Source organism: Maniola jurtina, chromosome 4 (assembly GCF_905333055.1).
Source record: "Maniola jurtina chromosome 4, ilManJurt1.1, whole genome shotgun sequence".
Classification (NCBI taxonomy): Eukaryota; Metazoa; Arthropoda; class Insecta; order Lepidoptera; family Nymphalidae; genus Maniola; species Maniola jurtina.
Window position 1 is genome coordinate 11,044,596 of NC_060032.1, and position 24,565 is coordinate 11,069,160.

At 35.7% G+C, this 24,565-nt stretch overlaps 3 protein-coding genes across 3 annotated transcripts; all 3 read left to right on the top strand.

The window, feature by feature from the left end:
* Window positions 1-5,413: 5,413 nt before the first annotated feature.
* Window positions 5,414-6,753, top strand: LOC123864849 (KNR4/SMI1 homolog). Its single transcript, XM_045905547.1, has 2 exons — window positions 5,414-5,583; window positions 6,184-6,753. Exons 1-2 carry the CDS (start codon window positions 5,544-5,546, stop codon window positions 6,678-6,680), a joined length of 537 nt encoding a protein of 178 aa, XP_045761503.1. The 5' UTR covers window positions 5,414-5,543; the 3' UTR covers window positions 6,681-6,753.
* Window positions 6,754-7,174: 421 nt separating this feature from the next.
* LOC123864850 (ATP synthase subunit g, mitochondrial-like) lies at window positions 7,175-9,072 on the top strand. Its single transcript, XM_045905548.1, has 3 exons — window positions 7,175-7,351; window positions 8,333-8,526; window positions 8,797-9,072. The coding sequence occupies exons 1-3, from the start codon at window positions 7,312-7,314 to the stop codon at window positions 8,965-8,967; spliced, it is 405 nt and encodes a 134-aa protein (XP_045761504.1). The 5' UTR covers window positions 7,175-7,311; the 3' UTR covers window positions 8,968-9,072.
* Window positions 9,073-10,579: 1,507 nt separating this feature from the next.
* LOC123864848 (carbohydrate sulfotransferase 4) lies at window positions 10,580-22,679 on the top strand. The gene is made up of 5 exons (XM_045905546.1): window positions 10,580-11,732; window positions 12,358-12,537; window positions 17,220-17,436; window positions 19,363-19,562; window positions 20,506-22,679. Exons 1-4 carry the CDS (start codon window positions 11,008-11,010, stop codon window positions 19,471-19,473), a joined length of 1,233 nt encoding a protein of 410 aa, XP_045761502.1. The 5' UTR covers window positions 10,580-11,007; the 3' UTR covers window positions 19,474-19,562; window positions 20,506-22,679.
* The last annotated feature ends 1,886 nt before the right edge of the window (window positions 22,680-24,565 follow it).

Consider the following 24,565-nt stretch of genomic DNA (forward strand, 5'->3'; position numbering starts at 1 on the left):
ACCTTCCTTGGCGCCACCTTTCCTTGGCGTGCCGATAATTAAGTTGACGCATCTATAACTGTATTAACAATTAAGTGTTACAAATGCAACAAAATCATGTACTTACTTACCTATTGTTCACTAAGAGAAATTATATTTAATGATACACTTCCAGCGTATTCGAAGACGTTATGTTATGAAATAGTGAACGGTAGTGCTTTGTCGTGCTTCGTTCATATTTGATTCTAATCGCTGCAATTACTTAATGGTCCATCTTGAATTGTTGCTCATTTGTATGAGAATTAGCCTGTTTAAAACTTTAACAGTAATAAAAACTTGTTTAGATGAAATACTGCACCTGCTAGACATGTGTATACAGTATCTTAGTCTCCCAAATAAAATCTGTTAAATAAAGTTCTATATTGAGAGTTTTTTTACCTTATACCAACCTACCTATTATTTGATTAATATTAGAAGCCCAATACTAGAGTAAAATCGACAATAGCATAGAACTATTTCCATAATTATTTCCTACTAACTATTCCTAGAATCTACATCATCTTCGGATGACGGACGATCACATTCGAATTCCAGTCTCGAAAAAAGCTAAGGCAATGTTATATATATATACCTTAAAAAAGATAGAGCCAGTTTTATAGGACCTAGGTACCTAAGCAATTTTACATTTTTTTGTACATTTAGGTCAAATAAAAATGATTCTCAAATCTTTTTGACGCATTCTTACGTAATTGGTAGCTCTAACTAGGCAAGTCACGAAGACCGTAGGTAATATCAGATTCACCTTCGTTCAATATCCCATTGTTTGTTGTACACATGTATTGTTTCATTCACACTCATGCACTAACTGCTTTGAACCCTTGGATGGCATTAAACTTGCTAATTATTTGGAAAGAATATGAAGCCTCGATGGCTATAGAACGTCATCTGAAGAATACCGTTCATGGGTTCATGCAAGACTTGAGAGGTGCAAAGCAGTCAAAGTCTTATGTAGATCGCCCACCGCGACTTCTGGCAGTCATACAGTAGCGATGCAGCCACAAAAATTTTCAAAAGAAAAATAAAACCGACTTCAACCGAATTTGTGGTTTTTGAAGTCGGTTTTTTTTTCTTTCGAATTTTTTTTATTTCACAATTTTTAGTGGCCCCATTGTACTATTATATGCTATGCCCAGTTAAAACCATACCTACTGTTTACTAAGCTATTACACTGCGAGCAATTTGCTCTTATCCATTGAGGAGTTCTGTTCTCTGTCTCCGAAGATATTCATCAGTTCTTCACCAAATTTATATGGGACCACCTGCACAGTATACCATTTCAAACAAAAAAAAAAACCAAATCGGTTCAGGGGTCTTTGAGTAATCTTTGAACCGAATTGAGTACCTTCTCCTTTTTTGAAGTCGGTTAAAAAGGTCACGAATCACGATACAGTAGCGGTGCGTCGCTTACCCGTATAGCTTTGCCATACCTTTGCCTACGATTCTGTATCGTTACTGTCGCGATTCAGGTAAGCGCTCTATGGATCGGAACTCTAGCTCTAGAGCTAAAGAACGCTATACCTACATTTTGCCTTCACAGTGTCATTTTTTTCCTCTTTATTGAAAAGCTCAGTCACTAAGTGACTATGTCGCTTTATTAATTACAATCCTCTTATCTTAAAATTATCTTACCCTCTAATCTTAAAAAAAAACATGTCTGCGCGACCGGGTCGCTTCCTATATTAAGTGCATTTTCAACACTGAAAAGTGTGACTGAAAAGTGTGTGTGTGCATTGAAGTCTTCAGCAGAAACCACGTCAGCTTCAACAACTGCTGAGAGAGAAGAGCGAGTTTTTGGTATGCGATCAAATCGCCTGGAAATATTTAGAATAAATTCAATGGTTGATAACCGTATTCCAGTTGTTCAAAGTCAAATTCCTAAGACTTTTCTCATATCCGTCCCTAAATAAAAGAAAACCTAGTGATATTTTGAGGGAAACAAAGGAGAGAAAAGTTCCAATGCCTCCCTTCTTTGGATTAAGGTGGAAGCGACGGGCTAAAAAATCGCGAAATTCAAATTTAATTTGGTTTTTCGCATTTTTTAAACTAATACGACAACGTAGGCTTATGGCATTTTCAGTTGCGACAATGGCAGTATCATCCTCACAGGTTTATTTAAAAATCTTTACTTGAAAGGGTCCAGTTTAAGAAATTAGCTCTAGTATCAACTAATATGTCAGAATTAGTCGATACTACAGCTAATTTCTATGCCCCTTAAAGACTTAAGAAAATTCTTAAAACTGCATACTTTATCAATCACAATAATCTTTATATGTATGTACCCAGTAAATAAATAAAAATTAATAAATGCTCCCATATTATGTTTAAGTCACAAAATAATATTGTTTTGAATAAAAATATTACCCCATGGGTCATTATCACTTATTAACACCCTGTATATACTGTCCTTGTATTGTAACAGCAACAGTAACAATTTGCGACACTTAGCTGTACCTACTTAGCGGGTAGTGAAGCGAAAGTGCAACAAATTGGAGACACGAGTCGAATCTCTGACTGTGACTTAACAATTAGAGGTTGTGACATTAAGCTCGTCTCCTTTACAATGCAATCACTGTTCTCATACAATCATACAAAGCTATAACCTCGTCTCTTTACATTATGACCTACTTGGTACCTTATGCCTTCTGTTTCCGTGTGAAACTCAAGTCAAACTGTAGTATCTCGGAGTTTATCAAAGGATTTTGAACGGAATTAGGGTCATATCAAAGACTGATTTTATGTTTTCTTGAGCGGTCCTGAGCTTTGCGTGACACACAACTAAAAAGCAAAACTATTCCTATATATTTTAGCTAATACGTACTAGGGTGAACGACCAGTGCACCCACCGGCTTCTTCCACCAGTGGGGTGCAAGGAGAATTTGTATTTACCCGTACACCCACTGCGTTACGGTAAGGCTTAAATTTAAAAAATATTCATACATCGTATCAATAAATAAATACAAAATTTTTAAATTTACATAGTGCGTTATTAAAAAAATCAATTTGTCATGCTTAGATAATTCCGTTTATATTCCGTACAAGCTCGAAAGTATGAAGTAAATTACAAAAAAAACATCGTAAGGAAATAGCTTTGTTTGACACTTCGTCTAAATTAAAAAAAAGTCACAACCCTTAAAGTGCGGGCTTTTAGAGCATCCACCTTAGTGCCTACCCTAATATTCGTAGGTAAAGATATCCGGCCGTAAGGATCACAATATCTTCTTTCTTCTAGAATCACGCTGTAACGGCTCTAATTTAATCATTGCGCATATTTGATCCAGAAGCACAAATCTTTAATCACACGGATTTAAACTACCTACTTAAGTCTACGTGCTAATATGTATTTGCTAAGCTTTTCAATTTAATAAGGTCAATCTCGTATTTAATCATCCACAAAACGGTCAAATATATTTGTGTGAAGATCTTAGGTAGGTAGTATATATATAGGTATATTAAAGAAAATTTTTGTTTGCCGACATTATAATATTAGGTCTAGGTACAGTTAAGTAAAGTCTAGCAATGAAAATAAAGTTAAGTGAAAGCTCTTGAAATATTATTATTTAGGTTGGCAGAGTAAGTGCTCATTCTATTCTTTTTCTACATGCTAAGCTAGAATATTCAAAGTCAAAGTCAAAATCATTTATTCAAAGTAGGTACTTAAATTCACCTAATAAATATTATTTAGGTACATCACTTTAATATACGCAAATGTGTTTGTTTCTTTGTTGGTTCGTCCTTCAATTACACCGCAACGGAGTAACGGAGCGTCGTGATTTTCGCTCTAGTAAAGATCTGAAAAGTGACTAGATAGTAGGTACCTAGGTAGGGGTACTTTTATCCCGCGGGAAATCAAAGAGTTTCCACAGAATTTTTACACCTAAATCCACGCAGACGAAGTCGCGAGCGTCTTCTAGAGTATTATATAAATAGACTACTTTGTAAAATTATAAAGTACAGCCTAAATTGCGTGTTTATAATACCAAGAACATCTCAAGGATACTTGGCGTGTCATCCACCTATAATAATAAGACAAAAACTGAATGACTAAGATCAATTATTGATCAAAGAAGATAAAAGCTGATGATTACATTTATGATGTTTCATTAAAATCTTAGGTATCTACTGCGAGTAGATGTGTAGTAGATATAAATATTTGGACGTAAAGTATTGTATCTACTACCTACGTGTATTGTAGGATTGTGTAAGATTTTAGATTAATCTAATCGGTGGTCTGCCAATCCGCATATTGACCAGTACGATGGAGCCGACCCATGCTCAGTATTGGGCGCGCGTCCGGCGATGGTTATTAAGAGGGCTCTCTCCGTCACTCGTTTCCACTCGTTTCATACAATCGTAGTTCCAATTTCATTTGAATATTAAGCAACCAAAGTCCATGAAATTTTGCACATATATTCTAGAAACTAATATCTATGTCTGTGGTTTTCCAGATTTCTGTTAAAATATTCGGTTTCAAAGTTACGCGGTCTTAAAATTTTCATACAAATCTTTGAGCCCCTGTAATTTTAAAACTACATATTTTTAGAAAAATCTAAAACACCACAGACACAGATATTAGTTTCTAGAATATGTATGCAAAATTTCATGGACTTTAGTTGCTTAACATTCAAATGAAATTGGAACTACGATTGTATGAAACGAGTGGAAACGAGTGACGGAGAGAGCCCTGTTAAGACGATGATGATGATGATGATCCGCTTGCCTGGATTACGGTGACGGGGCCAGCGATGAAGATCAGCGAGAAATGTCGGGAGATAATCTGCAGCCAGAACCCATGACGAATCAGTCAGGTTTAGTTAACCATGCTCAGGTTTTAATTAACTTTCAGTACCTACCTTTTAGCTCTATCAAATAAAATTACCTACCTCCCCAAAATCTTTCCGCGAGCTCATACGAAACGAGCTTTCAGGTTTCAGGTCATATTTAAAGTCGGTCCCACGAGTGTATGTAGAGTCAGAACTTTATATACCAACTTCCTACTAATATTTTTAAACGCGAAACTTTCTATGTATAGATGGATGTGTGCATGTTTGTTACTCTTTCACGCAAAAACTACTGGACGAATTTGGCTTGAAAGGAATGGAGATAGATTATACGCTGCATTAACACATAGGCTACTTTTTATCACGGAGAATCAATGATTTCCCATGGGATTTTTAAAAACCTATAATGACCTATATCCACGGGAATGAAGTCGAGGGCATCAGGTAGTAAATGATAATATTCTGATCATATTCTGATTTCTGTAGTAGACCCGACCCTGTAGGGATACTGGCCATAAATTAAAATTTAAAACTCATTTCACTCATTAAGTTTTTTCTTCATGTAGAAACGTAATGTCAGTGGATTCTATGTTCTCTTTGGATAAAATTACTGTCGACTGTCGAAGATCCAGAGCGTAAAAGTAAATATTTTTATTTTGATAATTTTACTCAACAAATTGTGTAATTAAATTTTTTGGGAATACCTAAGTAATAACCAAATAATAAATGGCTCGAGTAGCAAGGATAGCTTTAGATTTAACATTGGGTGCGTATATTCATAGAAGTTATTAATTTTTCTTTGTAATTTCTCAAAGAAACATGCAAAACAAATTGCATTTTTAATTATATCAGTTGGATCAGTTGTAGTAATAAATGAAATAATATGTTAATACATAATATAATATGTCTGGTGCAGTTTCATAACTCATACACAATTTTGTTTTGCAGTTTCTCTGAGTAAAATCAGACCAGCTGTATCTAAATTATGGTATAGTGCAAAAACTGCAATAACAAATACTCAAGCAAAAAGATTAGTATGTAACCCAGTAGTGAATAAAGCAGAAGTAGCACTAGAAAAACTCACAGACAAGACGGTACATTTGCTTACTAAGCTACGTGACTATCAACTTCCCAAAGAACTACAATATTTAGAAAAAGAGACAGAAAAAATTAAAAGGAGAATTGGAGAGACAAAGTAAACTTACAGAGGATCATCTGAATCATCAAGTACCTAACACTTAAATAACATAGTTTTGATGAAAACTATTAAATTAAACAAATATATGAACAAAATGTTTCATTTTTTAAGTTCTTTTTGATCCATCAGAATTTTGAGAGTAATAAGATTTATGATTTTACCTTTTAGAAGCCAGCAAAAGTCTGAAACCAGCTATAGGTACTGCGTGGCAATATGCTAAGACCGAAATTGTTCCACCTATGACGATAAACTTTTTCCATGGGCCTGTCGGAAAAAATATTGAAGACACAATTGATAAAGCAAGTGATAGTTTTATTGCCGCAATACAGAATCAAATACGGCAGATAGAGTTAGAAGAAGCTAGACAAATAAAACAAAGAGAAGCTGAAGCTAAAGCTGCAGAAGCAAAAATTAAAGCTGAAGCAAAACGAAAGGCTGAAGAAGCTAAAAAAAAGGAAGAGGAAAAGTTAGCTAAGGAAGCTAAAGCTCGGCACCAAGCTGAAGCAGAGAAAAAAGCAAAAGCTGATCAAAAAGCAGCGGCTGAAGCTGTAAAGGCACCAAAAACCGGATCAACTGCAACAAAAGATGCACCAAAAAAGAAAGCGAAAAGAAAGAAAAATAGACGTGAAAAGAAAAAAGGTTCACCTCCGAAGTCAAACAAGTAATTTGAAAATTGTTGTGTACGTGAATATTAACGTGATTTGTTTTAATTAATAAATACATTATTAATACACTATACTTACTAAGTATTTTTTTATTAAAAATGGGTATCAATTTAAGACATCTGCTAGCCTATCTTGATACACACGATGGACAGACATACAGACGGATATACGGACAGACAGACAGACAACAGGGTGATCCTATAAGGGTTACTGTTTCTTTTTGAGGCATGGAATCCTAAAAATATTGTATAAACGATGAAGTCGTGATATCATGAGCTAGGTTTGAGAACTAAGGCTAACAAGAGATACCTAATGGAACATATTTTACGTAATATCTGGGACAGATATTTCGGGGGATAGAAAAGATCTCGGAAAAAAACGATTTTTTTACACATTCGCCCAAAATGCAAAGTACTTTTTATCCCCGAAAATCAAAGACACATAGAGGTAGATCTTATTATCAATTTGCGATAGATGATGGCAGATGACGTGGCTATGACATGGCTATGACATTATTAATCTCTATGATTACTTACTATTTCATAAAATACCAATACAAAAATATTCTATATCACCGATAGATAGGTGAATAATAATATTTTCTTTATTGTTTCTTTGAAAAGTTAAATACATGGCAACAGTATCTAATAAATTCTCCAATTATTTCTTGCGTAAGTTTACAAACTAGTTTCATGGACGTATACACAATTTACATAAAACATGGTCGCTGATGGTCGCCTTCCTATGGGCCCTGATAGGAAATCTCAGAGTTACTCAGCGGGCGATGGAGTTTCTCTTCGTCTTCATTGTACGCTCTTGGCAGAGCAGTCGTGGTCATCACGAAGCAACGTCTTTGAGACCAGATGTTATACTTCTCACGAGCACGAGTTTCTTTACATGATCAAATCTATATATACATATAATAAAATTGTAGAAAAGTGGTGTCTGTACAGTGGAAATATATAAAAAAGTAGCAGGGATTGTTATTATATCGATGCCGAACCCGAAATTGTAATTAATTTTTTTTTGTCTGTTTGTCCGTTTGTCTGTGTGTTTGTGCACGCTAATATCAGAAACGGCTTATTCGATTTAGATACGGTTTTCACTAATATATTGTAGTAAGCTTCACTTAATATCTAGTGTTTATTTCATGTCAATCGGTTCATAAATAAAAAAGTTATGTCAATTTAAAGAATCACGGCGAACATTTTTTTAGGTACTACACGCCTCGCGCCTGAGCGTCCGTGGCTAAGCGCGCTGAGAGCCATTCTACGCGAACGAAGTCGCGGGCACAGCTAGTTAAAAATAAAGATATACGTAGGGCAACCGAAGTAACCGACATAGCTCAAGGTAGCCGGCTGCGAAGCTGAATTGGCAATGAGCAGGGCACTTAGTTCGGAAAACCCATAATGTTGGGCTCCCAAGGTGCTAGAATGCCAACCTCGCTCCGGAAATCGCAGTACACTAGAATTAGATAAATAGACTACATCAAATGAGTAACAGGGAGCCGTTAGATTCAGACGGCTCAAGACCAAGTGAAATTTCCCACAAGTTCCTAAATCCTATGTCCTCATGATGAATGATAATATGTAATTTTTAATTCTTTTAATTTAGATAAAAACGTGGTCTTTATTTTATATTTACAACAATAGGTTTCAGGACGATGCTTTTCCATGAATTAAGCCATGCCTATAAACCCAAATTGAATCAAAGTAAAGATGAATTGTATGAATTAATTAGAGAAAAATCCGCAAAGGCATTGCAATCAGAATTAGCAAGGAAACTGCGCGTTGCTAAAGATTATTATAAATTGGAAATGTCGCCTCCAAGAATGGATGAAATGAAGGTAACTTAAACAAGTAACTAGTGGACGATACTGTGATACATGGGCCGAGTGGCATTACTGTCGAAATAGGGGCACACGGGTAGTTCAGAGTTTTCTCAATTTCTGGTAATTCTGAAGCCTGATGCAAGAAAGCCTATACATCAATAGCAAGAGAGTATGAGCCAAGCAGAGGTGACTGCGATCATTAACAATGGTGTCATGGCATAACGAAGGTATATTCCATCCACAATGTAAAAAGCTAGTAAAAACAATTTGAGTTTTTGTTCGCAGAGACTACAAGAAGATCTAGCCCTGACTAAAGCGTTCATAAAAAACAACTGTTACAAAAATCTTACTGTGCGGCAGGCTTGGTTGCTGTTTTTAATTGGAACAGAGGTCGGTCTGTGGTTTTTCCTGGGAGAAACGATCGGGAAAATGCATCTTGTTGGTTATAAAGTTTAAACAATGGAGCGGTATTTTTCCGTAAAGATCATTGCAAAAAGAAGCATTTAAAGGACGAAGAATTCTTTTATTTCCCTGTGCACATTAAATTGAATTTGCTATGAACGACTTATTTCTGATCCACACTAATCCAACTTATACTTACATAAATAGATAAAACTACCTAATTATTAATTAATACCTATTTTCAAAGATACTTCCAGAGGCTCTTGCTCACAGATTGCTATGGCGCATCTTAGTGACTATGGACGCGGTGGAGGAGAAAATTGTGTATGCTCAATGCTCAATGATGCATAATTTATTAAAATTTGAATGCATTCACGGATCAAATAGTAACATACCTACAAGACAGCCTACTAACATATTTATATGTATGTAACTGTGCAAACTTGGTTGCTAATTATTGCAAGTTAAGGTTAGCTTTGTTCTGGTACTTTCTCCGCGTCGACTATTTTTGAAAGGCCACGCCTTCTGGTAGTTAAATAGCAAAATCTCCAGTTTTTAGATCAAGCGGTTTAAACTGTACCTACCTACCTAATCTTAAAACCAACCTTGATAATATATGTATATGTCAGTCAGTCAGTTTCTCTGTTTAAATATAAGTAAGTACCTACCTACTTATGTTCCAAATTCGAAATACCGGTACTGCACATAGTGCTTAGTTCAAGGTCATCTCAGGCTTTTCAGGCTAATTTAGAAGTACCTAAATTCCTAATCCAAAGCCTAAACTGTATTTAGCAAGTTCACGTTTGGACTAGGCAAACCTGAATAAATAATTAAGTATTTGAGGCGTGTTTAGAGTTACGTTATATCTTTGTTTGTTGTTGAGTTCAACTTGAGTTTAACTCTACTGGAACTGGAATTCGAATTCGACTCTAGTTTAACTCGAGTTCAGCGCCAGTTCAGCTTTAATTTAGCTCTAGTTCAGTCCTAGTTCCATTCCAGTCCAGCTACAGTTCAGCTCTGTATAGTTTTAGTTCAGTTCAACCTAATTCAGCTCTTGTTCAGTCCGAGTTCCGTTCTTATCCAGCTACAGTTCAGCTCTACATAGTTTTAATTCAGTCCAACCTAGTTCAGCTCTAGTTCAGTCCTAGTTCAGTTCTAGTTCAGCTATAGTTCAGCTATAGTTCAGCTATAGTTCAGCTATAGTTCAGCTATAGTTCAGCTATAGTTCAGCTTTAGTTCAGCTCTGCATAATTTTAATTCAGCCCTACCTAGTTCAGTTCTATTTTAGCTGTAGTTCAGCTCAAGTTCAACTCGATAATTCGAAACTAATTTGAGTTTATCTCGAGTTCACTTTAAATCGACTTTCGCATTCTGCCAATTCGGCTTTGGACTGTAACGTCTATTCTATACATATAATATTGTACCTAGTCCTAAGTAGAAATGCCGACGGATTGAGATTACACAGTAGGATTAGGTAGTTGATTGTAAAAAAAAAACTCAGCCCGAACAAATGAGTTAGTGTGTTAGGTTACCTACTGCAAACTAGGTACAGGTAGGTACCTACAGCAGCTGATTATAATTATAACTGTTAGCCGCAGCAGTAGTAGTTCACTCTGGCAGTAGTGAGTTCCAGTTTAAACACGCGGCTTGGTGATCTGCACTCACGGCACGGTGTTCGCTGTTCACTTAGTAAACTGCATTCACTATGAGGATGTTAGTTGTGGACGTAGGACGACTTTTATTTTTGATCGAAGTTTTATGATAGGTACGAGAAATTTGTACTTTTCGCGCCAAAACATTTTTAAATAATTTACTTATTTTTGTTCAATGTCAGTGCATGACGTTGACGACATTGACATTTGACAACATAAAAAATATACATTTTGACAAATTAACTTTCAAGTTTCAAAATGGCGTTGAAGGTGCAATGCGGTGTTTCCGCGGAAACGCGAAAGCGAGAATCATGATTGAAAAACACCAAATAACTTATAAAAAATGATAGTGATGTGTGCTGGAAGTGTTTGTTTTACATAAATCACCTACTGTATCCCTGTGATTTTTTGGTGATCAGTTTCACCCGTGTTTTTAATTAGTATGTTGCGGAGAGTTAATTTTTATTCAATATGTATTGCGTTCGGTCTCAGTGTTCTCTTAATACTTGCTGGAAGTCGATATACAGATAACACTAATTACCGTCCATCTGAGAGCCGCAGGAATATTAGAAATTTTCTCAAACCAGTGGAAGATATGGAAGAAAGTTTAATGCAACCGATTCCGACGAACGCGGATGATGGTGCCCCAGACGTCGATAAAATTTTAGATAGAACTCGAATAAAAATTAAACATGAATTGTGGAACTATAATTTCACCCAGTCTGGTGTACAAAACCTTGACGGTTTACTCATGGAGTCAGGAGGCCAACCCTTGAGAAGTCTGATTATATCTACTTGGAGATCGGGAACAACTTTTCTGGGAGAAGTTCTTAATGCTGTGCCAGGCAATTTTTATCACTATGAACCTTTATTAAACTATGGCATTGTCCAGATTAGAGGTACACCGGATGCTGACAAGGCCCTAAAAACTATTAAAAAGATGTTTCATTGTCAATTTGATGGTATGGAAGATTATTTTGAATATGGCAAGGGTCACTGGCATCAGTTTAGCCATAATACAAGACTATGGGACCATTGTAAATATAAGAAAGAACTGTGTCTTGACGCTGATTTTACTTCCAGGTTTTGTAGGTTGTTTCCTTTTCAAAGTATGAAAGTTGTACGTGTTAGGTTACGCCTTATAAAGCAGTTATTACAAGATAAAGAGTGAGTATTATTAAACATTTATGATATAAAAATATAAGTTTTCACATACCTATCACAAATAATTCATTTTGTTTAGATTAAAGAATCATACATCTAGTATTGAAGAGGATAAACTATTGCTATTTTTATACTTAAACTAGTTACTAACTATGAAAAGTGTAAAAAGTTATGGTATCTCTGGGTTGCAAGCTATCTCGGTACCAAATACATGATATCCATAACTTCATCCACATGGGTATAAGTTTTTGTTAATTGCATGGATACTCTTTAATTTTATAGGACTATAGCAGACAGACACACATTTAAGTATAATATTAAGATGGATTTGTAATATGTCTCATGAACAATGAACATTAACTTGCTCAAAAATCTAAATTATTTGCTGTAAAAGTTATATATATACTATAATGTTAAAAGTGATAGGCGCCTACTCACTGTCGATACTGACATTATAAATGTGAATATGTGTGTCTGTCCATCTATTATTAGTTTAACAGCTGATATTGTCTCACATCTTATGTCCCGGTTGTGTGCCAGAGCCATAATATTATAGGCTATCTTTTATCGTTTGAAGCTGTCCAGCTATTTTATTGCCATAGTTAATAAAAATAATGAATATTTTCAGGCTTAATCTGAAAGTAATCCTATTAGTCCGAGATCCTCGTGGAGTGATGCAGTCGAGACAACACCGTAACTTCTGCCAGCCTGCACCAGACTGTTGGAAACCAGAACTACTCTGTGCTGACATGATCAGTGACTATGTGGCAGCTGCAAGACTTAAACAGGAATATCCCAATCGATTTATGTATGTATACATATAAATTATAAACTAAGGTTGAGTACCTGAAGGATGCCAATGGGACTATTACTAAGCTTCCACTGTCCATCTATCTGTCTGTCAGTGGCTGTATTGCATGTGCCGTAATAGATAGAGAGATGAAATTTAGTGTGTATTTCTATTGTCACTATAACAACAAATAATAAAAAAACAATGATGGCAAATTTAAAAATGGTTACAATGCCAATTTAAAAGATAGATAGTTAAAAATGTATGGAACGACTCACACTTGTCGGGTTTTTAATATATTATTTAACCTAATTACTAGAGTTAATGCTTGCTGCATTCACACCAAATGGTGAGTGATGAGGCAGCCTAAATTTGAACATGAGTGCTTGCAATAATCAGTACAAAACTAAACTAATAGAACAACATAGACTAAAGATGGCTTGATAAACAAAACGCAAAAAAAAAAAACAATCTGTATTCAAAATGAAGGAAGCCAAACCAAGTATTGATGTACTTCACACCTGAACCAGTGTAGTGGTAGATTCAGTGACAGTACAAAAGCAGGTAAAGTTTATTTGAGTTAAAAATCTTTCTAAGTATTTCTATTTCACTTTAAAGCTGGGGAAATGAATACATACATATTTTGAAGACACATATACATACATACATCATACTATCATACTTAATATTATAAAGGCGAAAGTTTGTGTGTGTGTGTGTGTGTGTGTGTGTGTGTGTGTGTGTGTGTGTGTGTGTGTGTGTGTGTGTGTGTATGTTTGTTTGTTACTCCTTCACGCAAAAATTACTGGACGGATTTGGCTGAAATTCGGAATGGACATAGATAATATCCTGGATTAGCACATAGGTTACTTTTTATCCCGGAAAACCAAAGAGGTCCCACGGGATTTCGAAAAACCTAAATCAACGCGGACGAAGTCGCGGGCGTCAGCTAGTAGGTACATATTTGTGACCTTCTAGTTCTATTTAAGCCTGTAACTGTGTAATATGTTTCAATCAATGCTAGATGTTTATTTTGTGAATTTCCGACACTCCTTTAGACAGCTACAGTAGTAGGTAACTAGTATTTACGAAGTGCTATAATTTTAAAAGCTAAAAAGGTAACTGTGTACAGTTGAATTCTATCCAAAGTATGTTCCACTTTTAGCCAATTTAAATTGAGTGTTCCCAGATGTATTAGTTTAGTGATAACAATGAAGCCCATCCTGGTTGAAATAGGACATGTAAACAAATACCACCATTTGTTAGTGCTAGCACATAATAAATTGTACTAAATGTATGGCTTGGTGGGTAGGTGCAATTGACCAATAGGTTGTTATCATAGTTTGAATGAAAGTGTTAATTAAAACTCGGATGGTTCAAAAAGTCTCAGATGTTGGTGCAAAAGCTGAACAAGGAGTATAGACTTCCTACCAGGATTGGGAAAGAAACAGATTTAAAAAAAACATTGTCTTAATAATTGAAATATTATAGTAAAATTGTTTTTTGTCACTTGGTATATTTTAATGTTGTAGTACATTTATATTCATGAACTCAGAGTTTTCTCCTCTTTCATTTGACATCCCACTCGATACAATAGCAAAAAAAAAATTTTTGAGACCTGCTCTTTTTTTCATGTAACATCCGTTAGGTCAATCTTTTTCATATAAAATGTGGCCTATGTCACCCGGACGAATGTGGCCTATGTCAACGAATCACTTGACACCTCATTCATCGAAATCGGCCCAGTAGTTTAGGCGCTACGGCGGAACACACAGAATCTGGATACAAACATACATACATACATAGACTGCTAAAATCATAACCCTTCCTTTTGGCTTTGCCACAGTCGGGTAAAAAGTACATTTGTTTAACTCATCCAAGTTGTATGCTTGGGATCGCACCCTCGACCTCCTGAACACGAGGCGGATATGTTAACCACTAGGCTACCTCAGCTTTCAGTGATAGTGCTACCAGTAAAAATAATGCTACACGCTCCAATTTCTCGCCGCCATCACGAGAAAATAACAGACATGACGTCCTGATTTTAACTGATCTAGCATGATCTACCGTTAGCGACACCGACATCAATTATTATGATTTACAGTTAGGTACTTTCGACTTTAAATACTCGATAAAAGATCGATCAATTTAATTCAATTTATATGTGCTCTACATTGATTAATGTTTTACTAACACCCGACCCAAAAAGAGGGGTGTTATAAGTTTGACGTGTGTATCTGCGTATCTGTCTGTGGCCTCGAAGCTCCTAAACTAATGAAGTGATTTTAATTTAGTTTTTTTTTTTTGTTGAAAGGTGGCTTGATCGAGAGTGTTCTTAGCTATAATCCAAGAAAATCGGTTCAGCCGTTTGAAAGTTATCAGCTCTTTTTTAGTTTTCTTATAGAGGTTTTTGTGTCGGGGGTTTTTAAATTTTGAGTTATTATTTTCATGATGACAACTATAATTATGTCCAAATTATAAGAGCGTAAGCTTGACACCCAGATTCGTTTGCCGGCGATCAGCAGCAGTCGTGCATCTATACTAATAAATAAAATTGGAGTGTCTGTCTGTAATTTCGAGATAACTACCTCATATTAAGCTCATATGGTTATTTTAACGATACCATAACGGAATCACACGTTTTTAAAATTTTTGTCTGTCTGTCTTTCTGTCTGTTTGAAAAGGCTAATCTGTAGAACGGCCGAACCAATTTCAAAAAACGCGGGCGAAGCTGCGGGCATCAGCTAAAATAGAGCGTACTTTGTCTTTGCTCAGACTTAAGACACTGTTAAAACGAGACATCGGTATATCGCTGGCATAAATCGTCTCGTTTTAACAGTCTCTTAAGTCTGAGCAAAGACAAGTGCGCTCTATAGATCTTATATTATAGATCTCAGCTATACTCGGAAACTTTTGAGTTTTAAATATTCTGTGAGTGACCGTTCAAACATGCCTACAGATTTGCTCTATTTTGACGATCGACAGATGTCAAGCAACAGACGATCGACAACGTATTTTATGTCAATCGTCACTGGATCGTTTTTATCGATTGATAAATCAACAAGTGATGTCTACCAGGTTGCTCGATTTTATAAGCTTGATATTTAACGATCGTTAGCATGCGACAGTAAACGAGCGAAACTGTAAAAAGTACACAAATCTCGTTAATCAATCATAAGGATCGTTAAAACAAAGCATATGGAGCGTCAATTATAGTGATCGTTAAAAATCGAACAAATCTAGGAGTCTAGGCTCTTTAAATTTTCATCGTGAGCATCATGGGCGTCTCGGGCGTCTATTCTGTTGTGCTCAGAATCAGTACCAATGTTTCCTAAAATATAAAATTTAAACATTTTGAAACATATGGAACTGTTTCCTCAAATGTATTAATTACAAAACGCGCCGAACATTCTCCTATCTTTAATCAGTACACCAAATGGCCTTCAATTAAAAATATCACCTATTATAATATTAATGAAGCAATAAGTGTGTAAAATTTAATAATGTACACTTATTGCTTATTATAATGGTCGATATTTGCTTTGAAAACTAAATCCATACCTACTACTATTGTTAATGCTAAAGCGTATCTAATTGTTTGCTAGCTTTTCCTGACCCATCATACATTACTTAAACCGATTTTAACGAAATTTGGTGCAGAGATAGCTTGCATCCCGGGGAAGGACAAAAGCAACTTTTTTTCTGGGAAAATCAAAGAGTTTCCACGAGGTTTTTAAAAATCTAAATTCACAAAGATAAAGTGGCGGGCAGCTTTATCCTACTTTGTGCAAAGATTGCTTGCATCCTGGTGACAGACATAGATTACTTTTAAGATGGAAAATTGAAGAGATCTGAAGGGATAGAGAATTGAAGGGATTTAAAAAAAATCTAAATCCAATAAAAGTCGTGGGCTTCATCTGGTAAACTAATAGTTTAATAATTCATCCACGATTACATTTACGTTAGATTTTGACTGCATCACTGAAGTTGGTGGGTAGCGGTGCGGTTGGCACGCAAGAGAACGTTTTTGACATCCACATTACGGCGGCAGACTACTTTCTAAGAAATCACGCCATCTCATTTCAATTTTCAACACGTTTCAGTAACGTAATCAGACGGTACCGCTATCCTAGAACTTTTGTGTGCCTGTTCACGGAAGCAGAGTGGAGCAGATCAATCAGATTATTGAGAGATGACACGATTTTTTTTCATCTATCAATTCGGATTGGTCTGCTAACACATCTCCGCTCCACTCCACTTTTGTGGTCGGGTACTTTAGGTGCAATGCAGACCTGCAGTAACCACCCCCACCCTACCGGTAAAGCCGTGCCGCCAAGCGATTTAGCGTTCCAGTACTGCCATAAGTACCACTTCCAGGACATACCGCTTTCATCTTAGACTGCATCATCACTTACCACCAGATAATATTGCAGTCAAGGGCTAATTTGTTTCTGAATTTAAAAAAAGATTCTGTTTCACTGCATTCTGTAGATTTTCGTTGAAACTTAGCGCCATCAGATCTAGACATCTTTTAAACAAGCGCTCTCCAACCTAGACTTCATCATTATTGTCGTCAAGCGCAAACCTATCTCGGGGTAAAAAAAGAAGATCAAAGTCACTAAAACCTCATTTCACTTGTATGTTCCCAATTCTAGATTGAAGTTGCTCAGTCTTTTAAAAGTTTTTTTTTTTCTTTTTAGGACTTTACGTTATGAAGAGCTGGCCCTGAGTCCAAACAGCACCTCGTACGCACTGCTAAAGTTCCTAGGCTTGGGTATAACGCCGTCAATCGACGAGTTTCTTCACTCGCACACTAATATCGAGGTGGCTGGTGTCAGCTCCACGTTCAGGGTCTCCCGCGATGTGCCTTTCCGATGGAAGAATGTTCTAGATTTTAATTATGTTGATGAAATACAGGTAAGTTTAAGCTCCATTGCCATTTATTCCAAGCTGAATTAATGTATATAAATCCTCTGAAAAAAATTAAGAAAATCTTTAGTTAGTCGTGTTAACAAGCGCTGGTACATACAAAACATTCACACATGGTTCAAGGTTTAAATTACATAGGAGTAAAGAGATAAAAAATTGGCACGGATTGTCCACATTCTCATAAAAATAATGCTTATTAAATTCGGTTTTTTTTCGATGTAGGAAATCATCAAAATATTACGATGTATTTAACTACATTTTTCATTAAATCGAAACCTGTTTTCTAGGATTCCGTACTTCAGAAGGAATTTATTTATTAGGTTCACTTTGTTGTCTGTCTGTCGTAACGTCAAGAAAACCTATAGGGTACTTCCCGTTGACCTATAGAATCATCTTTCGCAGGAAGGTAGGGTAGGAAGGGGCACAAGTAAAGGAAAAAGTCCAAAAAAACCGTGAATTTGTGTTTACGTCACACAAAAAATGTGTTCATGAAAAAATAATTAGTACTAAATCACATACATTGCAGTATTCTACATAAAAGTGTTACGATTATCTTGTACGATGGTACAGCCTACAGAACCCTTCGTGTACAAATCAGACTCGCACTTGACTGGTTTTTTTACATCAAGGTATCTCCTCTGGTTTAAATTTTCGAAGTATTTTACTTTTACATTCTTAAAGATTGCTCAGAGCAAGGTCGAAGCGGTGTTCAAGTGAACTCGACTTTCGAAGGGTACTTGATATCTGTTTTGTCTGTCGAAGAATCTAGACCAGCCAGATCATATCCATGCTATGTAGACCAAAAGAGTACAAAAACTGTGCATACCTATAATTTTATGTTACGTTGTACCTAATGTCCGTGCTGATTAAGTTTAGTTATCTTTTTTTGCAATTCAATTTTGAATCTCGAGACGGGGTTTTTACGTATTTTTTGACTGTGAATCATATGATTGCGCATATTAATTTTTTTTTGGTCTAGCTAAAGTACATACGAAAAACTTGCCTTGCATACCTACTTGATAGTTAAGTATTTTATACTTGCGTTTTAGACCAACATTTTAAATGCAGTTGCTTATTTATTAATATGTTTTTATTTTACGCCTTAACTATTCAAAAGATTTCAACGGCTAAAGAGATTGCTCGCATCCTGGTAATAACTACTTTTTGTACTGGGAAACATAGCTACCTACTATGGAACTTTTAAAAATTCAACCCCAGCAGACCATAGATAGTTTACAAATTAGTCGAAACTCGAAATCATCATCATGATCAACCCATCGCCGGAATACTACTGAGCACGAGTCTCCTATCAGAATGAGAAGGGTTTGGCCATAGTCCACCATGCTGGGAAAGTGCGGATTGGTAGACTTCACACTCCTTTAAGAACAGTATGGAGAACTCTCAGACATGCAGGTTTCCTCACGATGTTTTCCTTTACCGTTAAAACGAGGTACGTTTAATTGCTTCAAACGCACGTAACTCCGAAATAAAGAAAATATAGAGCACACTTTGACTTAAGCAAAGTTTTTTTTTCTCTCTCGTCTGGCTTTACAAAGATTAGCCAATGTCAAGTTTGTAGTTATTTGTTACAAGTTGGCTTAGTACTATACAAGTATTGGCCCCATCTGTGCCGGCGCTTGCCGACATACGCACGGCACCCCCTTAAAGCGCTTTCCAGTCTGTTTTAACAAAAAACAAAAAACCACTCAAAAAGGCAGAGCACGCTCGCCAGCTAACACCAACACAGACGAAGTCTTGCTTAAAGTTAGACTTTAGTTTCAGTTAAAACGAGACAGATTTATGCGAGCAGTATAACGCTGTCTCGTTTTAACAGTCTGAGCAAAGTTAAGGTGCGCCCTAAAGATAGAAACAAGGTTTAGAGTCAAAAAGTCAAAATATAATTTGAATTTTCAGATGACGTGCAAAGAGGCTATGTCTCTATGGGGCTACCACAACGCGTACAACGCAACACACATGACCAGTAAAGACTACAACCCTCTCGACCAGTACTCCCTTACTCAGTGAATTTATCATCATTGCGCCATCGAGTTTCTAATCGCTTCTGGAATAATTAGTTTACATCAAGTTCACATATTATGTAGGTTATTTTTAAGGTAAGCCAACATTTTTTAAGGTCACAATTACACTGTCAGTTTTACTCACGTAAATAGGTTACCTGATGGACTTACGACTAATTTACTAATGTAAACTTTTATGTCTCATTGACCTTAGTTTTGTTAATCAATTACTTAAGTCACTTACGTGAATAAAACTTACAGCTGTGTAATCGCGGTCTAGCTTCTTAAATATAATATAAGTGTTATTTTTTTTTTTTAAGTATCTCGATGGCCACAAGAGGTCGTTTGATTTACTACTACGGTACAGTACCACCATTTTTTCTAAGTTACGCTGATGTACTTGCGCAGAAATCTTATGAATGACGCGAAAGTATCTCAGCCAATCATAGCGTGCGTTCGTCCGCTATTAGTTGTTGTCTACGCGCCATGTATATGCGCGCATCATTGAGCGACATAGCACTAATCTCTGTTGTTCTTATATTTAAAATCTTAACGTCAAGCAATAAGGTCTGTATTTCCTTGATGTAGGTATATTCGGTTTTAGTGGCTATTAGGTTGCGCTTTTCCCGCAAACGAATTTTGCCGATGCGACTTATAAAAGTGGAAGTATTGAACAAATTTTAAAGGCTACTAACTCACTCACTCAAGGCTCACTCTGTCACATGACCAGAGAAATATATCCTCCGGAAACGCTCCTTTTGACAGTAATCGCATAACTCTTGTCTCTTATTCGAGAAAGATAAAGCAACTTAACGCAATAGAAAGAGATGCATTTATAAATTTTAGACCCCAGCACTTTATCGCGTCGTACGCTATTCATTTAAACTTAGAATAGTTTTTCTGTACCTCAAAGGTGTTTTAGAAAAACAACTTTCTATAAGATGGAAATAAGATAATATACGAATTTGAACAAATAACAATTTTTTTTGTTTTGAAAAAAATGTTCAAAAGTTAATGATGAAATTGTTTTTTCTTTCAGATGATGCTGCATTATTTTCATATATCCATACATTTTAATTGCCAATGCAATAGTTATAATAAAACCACTACATTATTTATTACAAAAAAATTGAAATGAATTAAAATGGCTTCAAAACTAGTATTAGAAACAAAATGCTCCTAATGCAAAAATTATACTAATCATACTCTTAAGTATTTACAATGTAAGTACATGACATTGAATTGATATTTTTTATTACATATCGTATATGAGTAGTTGTATTACTTAAGTTGTTTTAGTCATTATTTTGATGTTTGATGTTAGATGTAGTTATTGTCAATTTTATTAGTTTTATTTGTAAGACTGAATTTCTCTTGTTTTTTACCTTTAAAGATAGCGCATCTCTATTAGACGAATGGCACTCTATTAAAATCTTCGTAAAATTTTGATGCCGCTATCTATTGCCATCTCTCTCTAGTTCATGTTAAATGTATGAAATAAAAGAAATGAGTATATTCTGCTTTGCAGAATCCCTGAATTGAGGCTGACTTTCGGTTTAATAATAATTGGTTGAAAATTTAACTCAAAATATGCAGAAACTTGTCCTGTTCTAATTTCTTTCTTAAGACTATTAGATAGCAGTTTAGCTTTTGAAATCCCAGTTTGAATTTATACACAAAATGACATCTGAAATATCGGAATAATGATTTGCTGTAAAAATTCCAATTGGGATTTTGCATTGTTCAATACTGGTATATATTGTGTGTGAAAGGGAAGGTTAGGTAGAGTTTCTACATATTTTGATTCACTCAATCTTTTTACTTGTGTTGTAATTTAGGTGTGCTATAGAAAAGTCTGGTTGTTTAAAAACAGCGCGTGTGTGTTATATCATAATGTAAAAGATGGACCATTAGACATTAGAGGTTAAAATTGCTTGAACATTGAAGAACGTATAAACGCGTTTTAGTTGACTTTTACCTAGTATGTTCGACCAATTTTCACTTCTACCACTCAATGTGCTCTTTTAGAGTACACGGGCAGGAGCGGATGCAACTAGTCGTATTTTTACGATTTCCCGTTCACAGTTCCCAACTCCAAACACACGTATTTCCTCTTCAAGCTTTTAATTTGCGGTACAAAGAAAGAATAAAGAAAATTTAATTTCTTTAATCGAAAATTCGTATGAGAGAACAGGGTATAACAGACGTTAGATCTAGAGTGGTGATTAATTTCATGTTCAGCAAACTTTATGGCTAACATCCCGTACCACATTAATAAAATCAAGTCTTCTTTTCTACGCACCGCAAAATAAAAGTTTGAGCTTTCAATCGAACGCCTACCTGCACTTTGAAAGAGCACAAAGCGTTTTCAATTAACTATATTATTTATTAAGCTTAGGCGAGTACTTGTTAGTTTTAGCACTCACGGAATTGATGAATGTCGATGCTTCCAATATATAGACACTTTAATGTACATAACTATAGTATGTATATCTATTTGCTATATGGCCCCTAAGTACATGTATTGTGTAAAGGACGAAAGCTACTTTTTGTTCAAATAACGTAAACAGTGGGGGTCATTTCCTATCTGTACCTTCAGCATACGATTTTACTTTTCACCAATTTTGATAGTATTCGAGAGTCGAAACAAAATAGCGTCGAAGTAAAATGGAGCTAAAGATTCTTGATTTAAAGTCAACAATTCAGTACCATTGATTTTGACTTCGCACCGTTGCCGCTTGGAGCGCTGGCTGTAAATATATTTGCAAATTTAAGCATTAATACAAGGCAGTTAAGGGATGTTTTACTTTAACGCTAAAGTGTTTCGACTCAAATACTAGTATCAACGTTGGTGAGAAGTTAAATCTTATGCTTAGGGTACTGTATACGTATTCGCTTCTAGCACACGAGAATTGAGGCTTTTAAGCGATATTGTTATAAATTTTAAAGCTATAACACCAAATGAATGACCGTAAAACTGGTGCTTCTACGTTGAAACAATAAACGCGTACGTTAAAGAAACCAAATTTAAGGTCAATTAATAACTTATTGAAAAGCATAAAATTCAGACACATTTATGTTGCATCTATATATAGGCTTGAATTATTAAAAAAATTGTGAATTTCAGATTTTTTAGTTAGCAACTCCACGCACAAGCGTGACACTGAAAGTTAGTTTTTGGCCACGCGCCAAAATATCCTTGTCGCACTATAATTGTAATTTGCTCGGGAGAGCGTACGCGTTTTTTGACTTCCATAGTGTACCTATTGCACCATTTGTGAAGATTCCTAATAGTGTAAATGCGTATTCGCGTAGATTTTAATCGATTCCATATACAAGGAGAGTAACGTTTATGGGTAAATGTAATCTCCGTCCATGTTGTGAAGTTACTAACTGTGACAATTAATAAACCGCGTGTTTAAATAGCTCGTTATCTTCCACAGTTCCTTCTATACAGAGACATGTTTGCGTCTAACGAAAAATTTGACTTCTTCTACACGGCAACATTTTCTTTTGTATATTGTTCGCCTTGATGACAGCTAATTACCAGGGCCAAGTCTAGTGAAAACTCCCACGTGGAACTTCGCTATATTTATTAACATAAATATTATAAAATAAAATTTAATAGCAATAAAGCTTGTTAAGAAGTTAGCTCTGGGAAATCCCATGAACTGGGTAAAAATACCATCATAAGAAATTGTGAAAGTTTATTTCAATGGAAAAAATTGCACAAATTGGCATCATGACAATGACAGCTAACTTTTGCAAGAGTTCTTGCCAGGGACACTTAGGAAGAGGTGTTCTACTATATGCGCGCCGACGAGAAATGCCGTTCGTGATTTTCCACTTGATCTGTCTATGGCCTGAAATGGTACTACTAAGTCGCGCGGTAATAAACAGCACAAAAAAATCCTTGTGACCATATCGTCATAAATATCTTCTAATTCGTATATTATTACATTCATAATTGACTGCGAATTTTTGTGTTCACGAACCGTACATCGATTTAGGATAGTATAGTTTCACTCCAAAACATGGTGTTTTGTGTAGAAATAGATCGCACATCACTAGATTATACGTGTGTGAGCTAATACTGTGCGATTTTAAGGTTGTTCGTGTACATACATGGTAAAGACTAAGCTGTATTACCTACCTACTTACAATTTAGAGCCTCGATAACTCAACGGTTGAGGAGCGGACTGAATTCTGAAAGGTCGGCGGTTCAAACCCCACCCGTTGCGCTATTGTCGTACCCACTCCTGGCACAAGCTTTACGCTTAATTGGAGGGGAAAGGGGAGTAGTCATGATTAGCATGGCTAATATTCTTTTCTAAAAAGTAATATTTTGATGAAATTGTTAAACATAAGAAGGTTATTCATAAGTGTCGCAATAATAAAGCGTTAATGAAGCAAACTGCATATGCTCTTTTTAATATAAAAAATAGAACGAAAATATCAAATAATGCCATACCTAACTTCTTGTCTGTCTTGTGTGATGTAAGAAAACAATTTATGTTCAAAAAGTCCCATACCTCTATATTATCTTATTTACTTAATAATATACATATTTATAAATGGCTTTCTGCTGTACTTAGTTATAATCACAGTTTCGGCATAAGTAAACCCCTGTTTTCAAGACCTGCTGTGCGGTCTTTATGACTAAGGCCTATCAAAAAGTATTTTGAGAATAAGAATCGTCTGTACTCAGCAAGTCGCTACATCGTAGAAGAACCTAAGCAGGTCAGGTAATTAATTCCAGTTTTGTTCTGCTGAATTTAAATTAAATCTGAATTGTTCCGTAGAAAATGATGAAATAATTGCTTTTGAAGTTGACCTCCAGTCAGAGGGATATTTCAGAACTCCACATCCTAGAGGAACGTAGGTAGGTCAGGGAATGAATCCCAGATTTGTTCTACTGAATTTAACCTTAATCTGAATTTGTTTTGTAGAAAATAATGAAATGATTGCTTTTTAAGTTGGCCTGCAGTCAATGGATTATTTCGGGACCCCACACATAGAAGAACATAGGTCAATCAGGGAATTAGTTCCTGATTTATTTTTGTGAAAGATGAAATGGAACTGACGCAACTGGGAAGATA